The 15,202-nt window shown below is 44.6% G+C and overlaps 1 protein-coding gene across 3 annotated transcripts; it reads right to left on the bottom strand.

Annotated features, from left to right (window-relative positions):
• Window positions 1-200: 200 nt before the first annotated feature.
• On the bottom strand, window positions 201-15,160 carry mfn2 (mitofusin 2). 3 transcript variants are annotated; one of them, XM_066690604.1, is made up of 19 exons: window positions 15,121-15,160; window positions 14,786-14,986; window positions 10,727-10,905; window positions 10,131-10,266; window positions 9,327-9,489; window positions 7,500-7,624; window positions 7,189-7,297; window positions 6,761-6,868; window positions 6,133-6,307; window positions 5,854-5,921; window positions 5,567-5,688; window positions 5,126-5,252; window positions 4,914-5,018; window positions 4,296-4,398; window positions 3,915-4,135; window positions 3,589-3,744; window positions 2,982-3,178; window positions 2,381-2,515; window positions 201-2,255 (listed from the first exon to the last, which is right to left on the bottom strand). In XM_066690604.1, the coding sequence occupies exons 3-19, from the start codon at window positions 10,899-10,901 to the stop codon at window positions 2,186-2,188; spliced, it is 2,295 nt and encodes a 764-aa protein (XP_066546701.1). In that variant the 5' UTR covers window positions 10,902-10,905; window positions 14,786-14,986; window positions 15,121-15,160; the 3' UTR covers window positions 201-2,185. The 3 variants fall into 3 exon arrangements, with proteins under 3 accessions (XP_066546701.1, XP_066546703.1, XP_066546702.1); XM_066690606.1 differs by having other exon boundaries at window positions 6,154-6,307; window positions 14,786-15,150; XM_066690605.1 differs by lacking the exons at window positions 14,786-14,986; window positions 15,121-15,160 and adding an exon at window positions 12,711-14,749.
• Window positions 15,161-15,202: the final 42 nt, after the last annotated feature.

Below are 15,202 nucleotides of genomic sequence, written 5' to 3'. Positions count from 1 at the left end.
GTTGAGTGTGATGGAAAACAGACCAAACAATCTCCTCCCAATCCAATTTAGTCACCAGAGAAGAAAGGGTTAACCACTAATAATATTGACATATTTGCTTACCTCTTACTTAAACTATCAACAGGCGATCAAGTTTCGCTTAAAAACTGAAAGTCGTCACAAAGATCAATTGCAATCAAGAATTTCACATAGAGCAAACATCATTCCATCTCATCTTTATTATGCTTCCTTGTACAGTTATGATGACAAACAAAGGAGTACTACAGTCACTGCATGCACAACTAGGAAGAACAAAAAAACACCTCGACCTCATCCCCTCCTCAACATTTCATCCAGCAGGAAATCATTTACTTTCTGTAGCTTGGTAACTCAAAAAAGAAATGAGGCAACAGTCGTAGGAGTACAAAAAACCACAACATACAAAAAAAAAAAAACAATAAATCAAGCAGCAAAAACATAAAGTGCATTTTTATTTTTCATCCTGAAGGTTTCTCCGGGGGTCATTCGAATCAATTGGCACCAAAATCCAGTGTGAAACGAAAGACAACCACGCACCCCACAGACACCCACAAGTGACATCTTGGAATTTTTCCTTTATTTCTTTAAGTACGGGAAAAAAAACACATTAATTCCCAAACGCAGATGTTATTCGACCCTGATAAAATACCAGATTAAGTGCGAGTTCAGTACATTTCAGTAATGATATTCCTATCAAAAGCTACCGTCTCTCAAACATTCCCCAATTCCTCCATTCAACTCTCAGTGCAAACATTTTCATGCTTTTAAACTGAAAGCACTTCACAAGCGTCAGTTTTCTCTCGGACTGAAATCGACTCCAATCGCTCGGGACTCCTTCGATGTTTAACAGTGACTACTATGAAGCACAAACACCTTCTCTCTATAATCCTATACATTAGTGTAATTTCTCTTCACATTAATTTAGTTTATATACATTGTTACCTTATACACTGCTTGAATCCTTACAGTAAAGGGTTTCTTTAGGTTGGCAACTGTGTGAGTATAGTTCTCTTTCCTTGCTGAATTAAATCCTGAACCATTCTAAGCAACATCGTCTGCATTATTCTCTCTCTCTCAGTACCAAAGCACACTTTTTTGTGAACTTGGTTGTGCAGTGCAAAAGCTCAGTTCATTTAAACTATAACATGACTTAATACGTCACCTACACTGCAAAGTTTTAGTGCAATTAAGACTTCAGACAGAAATTATTACAAAGAAAAGACCATGCTGCTTAGAACACAGCTGGGAGTATCTTATCTGAAACAGCTCATCATTCAAGGTTGCGTAAGAGTTCAATCAATCAAGCTTTACTACTACTGGCCAAAACGATCACAATGATATACAAGTTCCTAATATTTAGTTTCTCCATTGTTCAACGGCTTTTTGGTAGCGTTTCTACTTTGCTGCTAGAGAAAATAAGATTCTTACTGGTTAGTGCTTGTACAAACCAGGGTCAAAGGCCATATTTTAAGGATAAATTCAACTAGTTATGTAAAGAAATGGTCTCTAGCAATACTGATTCTTATAATTGCTTTATTTTTAAATTTACTCCACAATTATTACTGTTAACTGTTGCAAATAACGCCCAAGTGGATTCGGCACACGACGCCAATTCACACATTGCACTAGCAGGATCGACTTACATTAACCTATGCAGCTACATAACCGATACATCCATATTGTTCAGCGCCGCCTGATCGCAAGTTCACCTTGAAACTCTAAAACTGAAACCCTGAAATGGCATTTAAATAAATGGCCCTTAAATAAAGTAGTGCTTTTCTAAGTGTCCTTAAAAGGTGGCACGTATGACCTAGAAAATATTTAAAAAGGCATTTGTACTTATAAATTACAAGAATAATACTTAAGAAAACATAGCAAATAAACCAAGTCATTTTAGAAACACCATCTCTCTTACAGCAACACGATATTTGGTATTAAATACGCATTGTCCTATAAAAGCATGAAAAGAAATGCCTTGGGCTTAAATTAATTACCAGAAGAATATCATACACGGTCCAAGCTAGAAAGTGAATCATTTACACAGCTGTAGTCTGGTGCCTGGCCAGTGTGCTGGTCTCTGGCCCGTTTGAGAAGATTTCAGGGCAGAGATTTTCCCATCGCGTTCCTCCGCAGATGTCTCTGGTTTCCCTGGGCGAGAGTCGGAGCTCTACCGGCCCTGGTGAAGGTACTGCTGGGTAAACATGTTCAGCTCACTGTCCAGCCAGCCTGCTTTGTTACTGCAAACAAAGAGGAATAAAAGGTCAGGATAAACGCCTCCTACTTTAGTCAGGTACACGAACGATCGAATTCGAGATACAAAAGCGGTCGAGTCCGAGAGAGGGGCAGGGCAGCCAGGTCTTACCGCAGCAGCTTGGCTTTGCTCTGCAGCGAATCCAGCAGCTCGATCTTTGCGTTCATCTCCTTGATCTCATCCTCCAAGTTCTGGCGGGTTGTATCCACCTGCTGGCACAGCTGGGCAAAGGTGCCAGCCAGCTCCCTGTGAGAAACACCCGGAGAGCAGAGAATCAGCCTCCGGTTCCCCTTTGCTCTTGATATAGGACTGGTGTGTGTCTGGGGCTGGGCGCTCGTGTAAAATAACTAAAATAAAGTCTGTTTTTAAAAAGCATCATTAACTTATACACATTTATTCTTGCATTGCTATTATTTTCAGTAGAGAATCCACTTCTTTCCAACAGGGGGCAGCATCAACCTATTTCAGTTTGGAGAAGACTGTCCTCTACAGCGATTCCTAGGTAACGCACCCAAAAAACAGTCCAGAATCTAGGAGTGTGTTTAGAAACCTATGTATCACACTGTGACTTCCGAGCACATTTATTTTAAACTAGTTTTAACCACCACATCCTGGAGCCACATGTTAAGTAGCTCCAGCCAGTCTGTCTTCTGAACACATTAATGTAATTAGTGTAGTAAAAGACGACCAGAACCCCATCAGGACGACTCACTGTTGCACTTGGTGGCTGCAGTTGGAGCCCGTGTAGCTGACAATGAGCTGCAGTTTCTCGCTGGCGTAGTCCACGAACTGCCGCTTAAACGCCCGCTCCTTGGCCTTGGTCGTCCAGGTGAGCCGTTCATAGACGTACAGGAGGCCATACAGCCCCACCGACAGGGCGATGAGACGCCAGCCCACGGCCTTCCAGATCTGACACACATGAGAGAGAGAGAGAGAGAGAGAGAGAGAGAGAGAGACCCGCATTAATACCGATCACCGGCACAGGGGTAACACTGAGAAGGTGCTACAGGCATGTCTGAGAGAGTCTTCAATATTAACATTGTCTTTAAGAACGAATGGATAAACGTGACAGGAGGCACTTCATAGCTTTGAGAACGTGGTGCCCCACCCCTTCCCAGCCCCGTTTTCCTCCCAATCATTTCCTGTGACTTCAGTAATTCCACAATCCCCAAATCTGTCATGTGGGATCCCTTTCGTCTCCCAATGAAACAGGCTGACAGATGCTATGGAGCCTACAGTCTCCAGATACTCAAGAGTTCAGGCCAGGTTTAAGCTCCTAAGCAGTTCCTACTTTCTAAGACGGTGTCACTCCTCCTTACCACTCCTCCCACCACGATGATGCCCATGGAGGTCCGGGAGGTCAGCGATGCCAGCCCTGTGACCATGGACACCATCAGTTCCTCCTGGGTCATGGAGCCCTGTGGGAAGGGGGGCATACTGGTGCTGACCGGGGTGATGGCCAGGGGCCGGGGGACCTGGGGAGACATGGTTGGGTTACACAGTTCGATTAACTTTCAACTTTAAAAACAGTATTTCATTCACAGTACGAAGTGAAAACATGAGTTAAAGGTGATTTAAAGGTGCAATCTGGATGTCAGTGAGGATGTGGACAATGTCAGGAGGAGATCCTCAGTGAGGCCCCCACCTGATCGTTATATCCCATGAGCGCCCGGCGGGTGTTCTTAGGCCCCAGGAAGCGGTTGACCAGCATGGTCCAGCCCAGGGAGAAGTGGAAGCCCACGTCCTCCTGGAAGTCGCTGCAGAGCTTGTCGCAGTTCAGGTCGTAGCTGAGTCCGAAGTGCTGGCGGGGGACCAGCGAGTCCACCTGCTCCCTCACGGCCACTGGCAGCAAGGGCTTCAACCCCACTGAGGAAGCAGGGAGGGGAAACAGCCAGGTCAGGAACGCCTGTGCTGGATCTCACCCTTCTCACTATAGCCTCTCAGGACTCAAGGACCTTGAGAGTCACGATTTACATCTACACATTTTTCTAAAGCCGTGCAAGAGGGGAAATATAGCCGGACTGACCGATCATCTCCGTCTGGGTGGTCTGCAGGGCTGTAGTGATGGCGCTGGAGCATCTCTCAGACATGTTCCTGCCCAGGCCCTCCTCGATGTGTCTGTGGAGCTCCTGCAACAAATTAATTAACAGAATAATAACTCAGATGGAATCTATTTTTCAGGAGTACAGGATGATCACAACATGCGATTTATTATAACTTATTCCCTTTCTTGAAACGGAATCGGAAACATGTGTCCACAAGCTCTGTATCATATGGATCATCACATGTAGACAACAGGTGAACTGTGTCATGTGACCTTTGGACAGCTGCACTCTTTGCACTCAACAGATGAGCCTGCTGCAGACAGGAAACACCTGGGACACTGTGAGAGGGAACTGCTGCTGGCCTTATCTGGCCCCCCATTAACAAAGCAAACTGAAAGCACGTAAAAAGGCTTCTGTTGAACCCAGTGAAATCTTACCCGACTCGAAGGAAAACACTGGCTGATATCTGCGAGGGGAGTGGGTTTTCAATTACACTGTAAATTCCGGTCTCTCGCTAGTATGGAGCAGAGTCTAAGATGACAGATTGATTGACGATACAAGCAATATGAGTCCCCCCCCCCCCCCGACAGTGCACTCACGTTCTTGTAAACCTTCAGAACCACGGAGGACGGGTGAAAGTCCATGTGGAATTCGTCGACCAGCACGTAGAGCCGCCGGATTTCTTCAGCCATTGCGTTAGACACCTACAAGCACAGGATGCACAGAAAGGATATTTCAGGCTCATAATTGGGAGTGATGATCTTTGTGTGTCAATAAGTGGGCTGCAGTACAGGTTGGTGCTTCTCCCTACCTGTCTCTCCACCTCCTCTGTGATCTGCTTGATCTTCCTCTTGCAGTCCATGGTCAGCAAGTCCAGCTGCTTGTCGATGAACTCCATCCGGTCCTGCCTCTCTTCCCTGGTCTCCAGGCAGTGGACCCTGCAGCCACACAGACAGAGTCAGACACCGGTGTCAGCATACCAAAGCTATTCTGTCCTTCTGGATACTGTTTCTTAAAACTGGCTCTGGGGAGCGTAGAGCTAAAGGTAGATTGTTTTTCCACCTTAGTCTGCATGCAGCACAAACATGTTAGACACGATCCAGTGAAAAGAAAGAAGCAGCATGACAGTACAAGTTTAACATGTTCAGAGTAAGTAAACGTAACCAGAATCTTCGGATTTGATCATGTCTGGATATCAAATCTGGGAAAGACGGCCTGTGTGAACGCTGCAGGGCCAAGGCACAGTGCATACCTCTGCTCTTGTGCAGCGATGTGAACCGAATCCATGATCAACCGCAGGGTCTCAGAGATCTGCTTGGCCCTCACCGTGTGCTGCTCGAACTTGGTCTTCACTGCCGACTGCGAGATGCATTCCTGCAAACGAGGGCCAATTTTAATCGGGAGCCTCCTCAATGCATTACTCACTGTGCTCTGTACAATCTACACCATCTGCACACGCTCTGATGCACAAACACTGGGCACCGAGGCACACCAGAGATATGCTACAGAGAACGCGCACTGAGCAGCCGGCCCACTCACTTCAAAGCGCCGCTCAAAGTTCTGGAACTCAAACATCCTGGCCTGGAATCCTTCGGCCAAAGCTCCACCTGTTGAACAATGCCAAACCACGCATTAAAAAACAGTCAAGTATGAACTAAAGCAATTAATGCAAGAAATAAATAAAGACTGCTTCAACTAAACTTAAACCAAAACTAAAACAAACACTAAAACTATTCACTAGCTTCAAGGTGGCAGATCTGCTTACATTTTCTGCATGGCTTAGCTTTTTCCACAAAACGGATGAACTGCAACACTTACTAACACCCTCTATGGCTTTACCTCCTTCCGGCATGCCCTGGGCTTTCTGGATGCGGGCCTGCAAGACCTCTTTCGCCGACACGAAAAAGATGCGGTCTCCCGCCTGAGCGCGGTCCACCACCCCCAGCTCATCCACCAGGAAGCTGGTGCAGCGGTCCATGTGCTGCCGGCGCACCTGAACGACACCCGGCACAGGGACACTGAAGCACGGCACAGAGATGGTGCAGACACACACAATCGTACGATCAGGCTTCTCCCCCACCCAATTACAAATAAGCCAAGACTTTATTCCCCATACGGCTTCGAAGCAACGATTCATTTGGGATAAAAACAACTGCTTTCTGGGAAAGTCTTCCCTGGAAATATCTCCTCTTGGGTAGCACTTTGATCCGTCCACACAGAAGTAAACTGAACATCAGTCCACTCCCAAGGACAAAAACGTTACAGGCTGACCTCATCTCACAGCCTAGGTAAGGAGGACGTTCAACCCTTCATACCTCAACAACGGTCTAAACGTGCCGAGCTGTCCAGTTTTTTTTTTTATCAATCTCACTACTTTGGTCTCCAGTCATGATCTGCAGATACAAGGAAGACTCCTGCAAGACACTTTCAGCCAGGCTGCGCTCACCTCCTCCATGTACTCGGGCTCTGAGGCTGAGGCGTCCCAGCGATTATTCAGGATGAAGATGTTTGGTCGGGAGAGGCGCTCGTTCACTTTGTGGAAAAACTGCTTTTCCTAAAGAACGGTGAAAGAAAACCAAAGTAAGGCTTCAAACATACGGTGGCTGGAAGCAAGCTCAACGTGTGGTTTGGGCTCAGGGTTGGCGTTCTGTCGACATACACATGCATCCCCTCACTTAATAAATTCAATCATTTACCCAACTTTTAGGAGTTCTTAAATAGAAGGCAGTCTAACAAGTTAACTGATGAACATATTCAATCTATTTTATGTGAGTTTGCTACTTCCATTTGCCACTTCCAAAAAAAACATCCATTAACTTCTTGATCTGCCTTATATTAATCTATTGGATGTCAGTTTGCAGCCACGCGCCTCACCGTCTGCATTAGCGTTGACTCTGAGTTCGCCACCAACACGAACACGTCAGCATCCAGACAGAATTTATCGATCCAGCTGTCCAGCTCTGTGGTGACATCAATGCCAGGGCTGTAAACACAAAAAGGGGATATAAAACAATAAATCAGGGAGTGGATCCAATACGCTGGGCACCGATTTACGATCAAACGCAGATTGCTTTTAGCATCTCGGATGTTTTCTTCTGTCGAGTGGCACAAATAGGATCAAAGAAATAATACTGCGAGTGCTGTGTTGTTGTGAAGATGGTGTGAATGGGATAGAGGAGCCCTACCTGTCCACCAACACCAGGTCATCTCTTAGGAGGGCACATTTGGCTTTGGGCCACATGACACACACCATACTGCCAGCGTCCAAGAGTTCGTCCTGGTGGAGGGCATGGGCGAGCTGGTTCACCGTCTGACAGACAAGACATATTGAGGGTTATCGCATGACAGAGGAGTTGAAAAACATTTAGAATAATAATAACCAGCAGCACTATCACTGTCAGTTACAGCTATTCCAACATTTCTTTTCTGCTTTCTCCTATGTTAAACAGGAGTAAAATTTAAGTTGAGACTACCATTTAAGGTGAATATATTGACGTTAGTCGCACTTTTTTGTTTACAGCACTTTCCTACAATTGGTCCCGTATTTATCTTAGAGCTACACATTAAACGCCGAGACAGATTTTCCTAAACCACTCTGAATATCGTATACAAGGAGAAAGACTAATCTTTAACTGACATCAGCCCAAGAGCTGCGAGATCGGCTTCAAGTTCACCATCCGAAATGCAATTTGAAGAATGCAAGAGGCGATAACACGTCCACAGTGGAGCCTGTTCACATGACCAACACGCCACTCTGGACGCATGTCTATCAGCGGTCTGCTTTTTGCACAAAGCACAGGACTTATCGGCGCAAGGACTAGATATAGGTCAGGTGTGAGATGTGCCGTCAGAGGTGGGAAGGGACGGCACTAGTCATGTCTGAGTGCGTTCCCCCTGACCTTTTGTAGGACCGTTCATAAACCACTGAGGAAAACAAAAATGCCTGTAAGTCGCAAATGTAGTTTTCCTGCTGAATCACCTTAAAACGACATGCTGAGATGGTGAGAATAAGGGCTGGAAATGTGTCAAGGGGAACGTGTGGCAGATGGACAGCTGGCGAGGCCCCCCCATAGCTCAGCTGCAGATCCAATTATAGAGCGAGAAAAAAAGTTGTCTGACTTGCAGACCTCGCCAAAGTGGAGGGCAGCTTTGGCTCAACTGATAGTTTCATATTGCTGGGGATACAGACTAGCAATTTGAAGGATAGGTAATTATGTTTTCTTTCTTTTTTAAATGTTCATATTTGTACATATTCCGATACAGTATCTTTTCTGTTCACCTCAGGATATTCATGGAGACAAAAGGGCCCGACTGATAACTGATTGGTAACCCGTTAATGTTGTGTTGTCCACATCATAATTTAAGCATCTCAAAACAGAGCTTAAAAATTTATAAACATATATAACTTTAGAACCTGGTCTTAGGCCTAAAACACATGTCACTGAAATCGAGAATGTAGACTGTAATGTACAGACATTGTGCACATGTTAGAGATCCCTGGGGCTGGTTTTCGTACATGTTTCTGTACAAGCAGCACACATTTAAACATCACTACACTCGCTATACCACAGTGGTCAACTTCGCAAGACATGCAAATGTGGTAATGGGGATCTTCATTATCGCCCTGGGGCAGTAAGCTCAATTATTGTTTCTATACTTAGGCATTCCTTTAACAGCCCAGTCATTTAAAAACATAATCTGAATTGGGATTTAGGAAACTAATCTGGAAGTTTGGCATTACTAACATGTCAAGAGCTGCACAAATAGCAAAAGATAATGTCGCACAGCCACAGAAATCACCTGTAAACTGGGGTTACATGCATCGTATCCCTGGTGTGTAGCAGATTCATTCACTGCAGTGGAAATATTTGGTAGGTCCTGTTATAATCACAATCTAAAATCCCTATGTCTCAGGTTGTGGGCTGTCGATGAACAAGGGGTCTTAAGGAGGGTCTGGTTTTAAGATTCAGATTGTGGAGTTGGAGAAGCAGGACGCCCTGACAGTCACTCACTTTGATGCTCTTCCTCTCCTCCGAGCCCTCTGTCAGGAGGTAGGAATCGTTGCCGTCCGTGCCCTCCACTCGCAGGAAGCAGTTGGTGGTGTGCCCGATGCCCGAGGGCAGGACCTTGTCCCAGAGCATGGCATTGATCACAGAGCTCTTTCCATTACTCGTCCTGTCAGGGTTACCGCAGACACACGCAGACACACGCAGACACACGCAGACACACGCAGACACACGCAGACACACGCAGACACACGCAGACACGCCAATACAACAGGGTCATTGATAACGTCTCTGAAAAGTTATTTTAGCAGGAAGTACAAAATAATGATAGTTCTTTTCAAATTAAATCTTCTGAAAGGGACACTTGTTTGGTCCAATACCAAATGCTTACAGTATTACAGATTAATTATGGAAGACTGAGACACAATTTCTCAGGATTTTAAACATGAAGGTCATGACCAATTTCAAGACTCCAGCTGCTCCCCCCATCAATTTTGATGTCATAAATATTTACTCTAGAACTTAAAAAGGTAAACAGGCTGTGTAAAAGATGTGCCTTTTTCCAGATGGTATATCAATTTCAATTGGTGGAATGAAGCATGAGGAAATGGGGATTTGGGCAGAAAATGCTGTCTATCCTAATGAGCAACACCGACATCCTCCAAAGAAAGGAAAGGGGGGAAAAAAAGAAAAGGAATCTCTGAAGCTCATTTTGTCAGACAACTTATGTCCAACTTTATTTTCCATTTGAACAGCGGTGACTGTGCTGTAGCACCGGACAGAAATGCATGCAGAAATGACCAGCTTTACCTGCCAAAGAAGGTCACTTTCATGTGTCTTCTGGCCAGGACCTCACTGATCCCTGCCACCTTGGACAGATAGCCCCTGACCTCCTGCACCTGCTCCTCCGTGGTGATGGGGTCAAGATCTCCATTCCCATGAGTGTCTGCACAACAATAAACAGACAGGAACGTCTCCTTACAATGGCGGAGGAGTCAAACCCTGACCACATGAACAGCAAGCAAAGCAAAGAGCATCCACTACTAATTACATAACTCGGCCAATACTATTTTAAAGGAAAGGCTCACCTCTTCCGCTCTGCACAACAAACAAACTATAAAACAGTCTTTTAGAGTCATGTGAACAGGTCACTGTTTGGAGTTATGAAATGATCTGTCAAAGGGCAACTTCTGTGGTTGCAACAGGCTTACATTTCCTAAAATGAGGCAACAGATCTTGACTGTAGAAACTGTACACAAATGTGAGCTTCTTCTCTTCCACATGAGTGTTGTGACATCCAAACCTTTAGGCGGACCCACATAACTTAAATGCCAGAGAAGAGACAACATACAGGTGACTCTCTGAAACCCCCGTGGACTGTGTGTGCTGGAAGTGACGACTCGTACCTTCCAAGAAAGCAGAGCTCTCCTTGATGTAAGCAGCCAGCTGCTCGAAGATGCCATTGATTTTCTTCTTGGCGGTGACAAAGTGCTTGAGCGGAGAGGCGTTCACCTCCGCCATGAGTCTCTTGTCCTTCTTGGCGATTGCAGTAGAGTTGGAGCGCGAGAAAATCAGAGACATTGCGCTGTGGAGAAGGGCAAAACCAAAGACAAGAGGCACCTTAATTCCTACAGCTGCTTACTCACCCCCATTATCTGACAGTGACTCAAACATCCATGACTTTGAAATTCCCATTATAGCATTTTAATTGCTTCCATTTTATGAAAAAGAGACATTGCAATGCTTGTTACAGATATGTTCAATTTACCTTTGCATGAATCAAGCAATTAACTTAAAATGGGTTGCATCCATTCTTATTATAGAGTAAGACCTAAGGGACTGAATTACACGGTTTCTTTTTATTCCATCAAGACATTTTAAACTGCCAGAATTGCAGACTGTCTGTTCTTTTTTTAAAGCATCAAAGATACAAATCTAACTATTGAACACATCTGCAAATACAAACAACTTAACCCACACATTTATGACTCAGAAATGTTTCCTCATACCCTTTTTAAATCTGGTTAGAATTCTCAAAAGAAAAAAAAGTGTTCTTTAATGTGTGAAAAAAGAAAAACTGTCTTCATCTTCCAATGAATGTAACTCTAGTCAGGCTTAAAGATTAGTCGGATAACTCTAAATAACTATTGAAAGAATGTTAGACCACAAACGCAAAACAACCCGCTTAAAGTATGGACTGAAAATCTGTTGGTTGGAGCTAAAGTTCACAGCAACTGCAAGAGAATCCTGTTACAGGGTTCCTCTCATATTGCTGGGAAACATGTATTGGCAGGATGTGTGTCTTTATCTAACCCTACACTGTAATAAATGTAATGGTGCTTTAAATATATACAAAACATTAATATGATAAAATGCCCTCCACAAGTGACTGATTGTCATGAAGGTGGGGCTTCTGAGGAGGAATGACTCACAGCACTGCAAATAACTCTGGGATTAAAATATCAAGATGTTTTCTAAAGCAAAATAAACAAGAACATGGTCCCAAATAATGGTATCTAATGAAAATATATATTTAAAAAAAGTAAAGGACTTGTAATTCACATGCAACCAATTCTGAGAACAGTCCATCACTGCTGTGACCGTGAATAAGGAACATGCCTGGAAAAGCTCCTGGCTCCCTAACCTTATTATATTCAATTGCCTCTCAGAAAGTGAACATGAACAGGTCTTCTGCAGACAAAGAAAGTGGGTCCGTGATTTTATTTCAGTCACGAGATTCATGCTTTTCCTTCAGAGCTGTGTGCAACAGAGACTGTCCCTGAGAAAGTCACCTTCAGAGCACCCAGGGGACACCCAGCTCACTTCCTGCAGCTGTCTAAGAGACTGTTACAAGAGTTAGGGCCCCGTTTCAGTGTAACTGACTAAAATGTATGAGTCTATTCCTTCCAGAGAACCAGCACGCACGCAGATAGAGAAGTCAGAACATAATACAAGCACAATATAGCCTAGACATTAGGCCTATAACTAATAAAATGATAGATAATGCAAATCAAAAGCACTGAATTATTATTTTGACAAAGCACTTCAAATTGGTCTTCTCTTTCTTAGTATAATTTTAGACTTAGGCTTCAGATGTGTAGCTAAGATCTGCTGTCGTCTTTCCAGTCTGAATAAATACCACACAGCACACATCAACCTGCAGTAATTATCATTCACTTCACTAGTAATCGCTGTTCACACCAAAAGTGACTTCACATTAAACATACAGCACCCGTGCATTATTCTGTACAATGTGCAAAACGTGAACCCCAGCGCAGGTTCAGATTCCAGAGACACCTGTCGTGAGCAAAAGGACAACTGTCACCCCACTACCGGACACATCATCAGACAGCAAGGCTTTGCCAGCAGGTCTTTATAAAAGCCTCTCACCTTGTGGAGTTGTTCACCTCTTCCAGAAAACCAGAATATTATCAGCCACCTTCCTCCCTGTTCCCTCTTCCTGGCAGTCCTTAAGAGCACCTATTCCACATGCCTATGCGCATATACTGATCCAGTATGTCTCTAAACCACCAGTGCAAAGAAGGATTAGCAGGTATAAATACAGCAGCCAGACAAGGAAACGTGTAGCACAGAGAAGCACTGCTATTGCACATGGTTCTCTCCCATCTGCCGGAGTTGCTGATACACAGCTCCCACACGGTCCGGCTTCTTGTGCAACGGCAGACACACCTACTCTGATGTGATGCAATGAAAACCAAAAGGAGGCAAACATCTTCAAAGGCTCTTTTTAATACCTAATGTACACCCACCCTACCAGCTGTTTCTAAATAAGGAAATAATGCCACACAAAAAAGGGCACAGTACTGCTATTTTTACAATAGGCTGAAAGTTTCATTTTAAGTTTCTAACTTAAGTCCAACTTTAAGTTCATCCAAAAGTGTCATGAAAGTGGTTTGAAGCCCATGTGTTAATACAGGCAGATCTCTCACATTGTAGTTAAAAGGGCTAAATTGCAGGGCTCACTTCTCTACTTCACTCAGACAACCTTTCCCCCACATTGCCTGAATGGGACAGTCAGTGCAGTTGGCCCAGCCCTACACACAGTGCATTCAGGAACATGCAAGAACGAGACTTCACATACAGACACACTCAGATCAGCAATGCTCCTGCACGAATCTAGAAAAGGGCCGTGACAGTGGAGTACATAGATCAAGCACAACCAACATCTTTCATAATGTTTGTTATACGGATTAGGGTTAATGAAGGGTTGTGGATTAACATTTCCATGAATCGATGCATTTAGAAGTAGCAAAATAAATGAACCAGACATAAACTGAAGAGCTTGTTTTTACAAATTGTCCATAGTCCACTGAATAGTACAATACATTCTAACTCTGATGAAAGTAACATCCTGATTAATGATACAGCTTTCATCTCTTGCCCATTGCCTCAAATAGGCCTGGCTAAAATGTATTGCATGCATACTGTTAAAAACAAGCATCCAGCTCCATTAATAATGTAATGTGAATGCTATTATGCTACTGAGCAATGCATTAAGAAATAAAAAAAACAGAGCAGGTTAAGACAAACTTGGCACAAGATGTTTCTAAACCAAAAGCAAGTGTGCTTTCAGCATTATCATTTTGAAAATGTTAGGAGCAATGGAACGAATCAGTACTTACATTATCTTTACAGACGCAATACAGCACGGATTAGTCAATCAACTCCTCCGAATAATCGACATTATAATCTGCACCACAATATACTGCGCAGCTAGATATCTCGGTCAGGTGATGGAGAACTTTAAAACTGAGAAGCAAGATATTAAATACATATTACTTTCACTGTCACTCTCCGGCACCCATTGCCCTACATGCCCCCTTAGCTAAAGTTCAAGCGCAAGCGCAGTTGACCACAGGTGTCCATACTATGCGTGCGTCCCGATCAAGTTCCACTGGGCGTGCAGCGCAGACGTCCGCAGATCTGTGCAGACCTGCGCCGCTTCACCAATGGCATCGCTGGGATTCCGCAGAGCTGCGCATCGAGAACATGCGCCTGGCATGGACCCATCTGGCGCTAGCCTGGGCTCATAAAAGCACGTTTACGGAGCACAGATCATTATACACATGTCCCCAACAGAGTAAGGGATGTAGATGCCCGGGTCATCACTGTCCCCTATACAGCAGGACATCAGATCTCTGAAGCGGACAGTTTTGGGAGCGGTCGGGGTCCCTTTCGCTATTGTTGCAACTCCCCAAAGCCACCCCCTTTCATCCGCGGAAACACCGGGAAAAAGGGTCGCATGTGCCGGCTGCAAGGCCCACGTTTCCAATACAGTGTCAGCGTTACAATAGGTACAGCATTGCATACTTGCAATTAATCGACAGAAACCTACCCACTTAATAAAGCTACATATTTAGAATATATATTGATTAGCTGGGCATATTACACATCACATCACCACTATCTCAGATACACAGATATATTAGCTCGTTTTGGCTCACCTGGGGGTGGACGCGGATCACAGGTCTCGCATGCTGGCCTCTGCGGTAGACACGGACTTTTACTGCCACTTACTGTGTCTGTCCTCTTCTTGGCGGCGTCACACAGTAAACCTGGTCTCTGGAGGTGTGGGTGGCAATGCCTGTCTGTGGCTTCTCTCAATGCAGGCGATGGGCGTGAGGAGACTCGGGTCCGAGTTTGATCTGTTACATAGGAAACAGGGATCTGAGTCGGCTCTTACGATGGTTCGGCTTCTAGTTTGTATTCGAGTAAGAGACACAGACCACGCATTGAGTGTTAAAGTGTTAAAGGCTGTCAGGCATCTCCCCTTATTCACCTTCAATGCCTCTCTCGAACCGCCATTACTTCCGAGAACGTCATCGAATGCGTCCGCCTAGAGGAACGCATCAACTAAAACG

This window comes from Amia ocellicauda, chromosome 18 (assembly GCF_036373705.1).
Source record: "Amia ocellicauda isolate fAmiCal2 chromosome 18, fAmiCal2.hap1, whole genome shotgun sequence".
In the NCBI taxonomy this organism is placed as follows: Eukaryota; Metazoa; Chordata; class Actinopteri; order Amiiformes; family Amiidae; genus Amia; species Amia ocellicauda.
Note: the sequence above shows the minus strand (reverse complement) of the source record. Positions and strands in the feature narration are given on the sequence as shown.

What these genes read in the sequence shown, in the direction of transcription:
- mfn2 (XM_066690604.1), bottom strand. Translation starts at nt 10,901, where the DNA reads ATGTCTCTGATTTTCTCGCGCTCCAACTCTACTGCAATCGCCAAGAAG. An exon ending in ACTTTGAGCGGCGCTTTGAA is followed by an intron (nt 5,689 to 5,853) that starts GTGAGTGGGCCG and finishes CCTCGTTTGCAG; the next exon opens with GAATGCATCTCGCAGTCGGC. An exon ending in AGCAAAGCCAAGCTGCTGCG is followed by an intron (nt 2,256 to 2,380) that starts GTAAGACCTGGC and finishes CTTTGTTTGCAG; the next exon opens with TAACAAAGCAGGCTGGCTGG.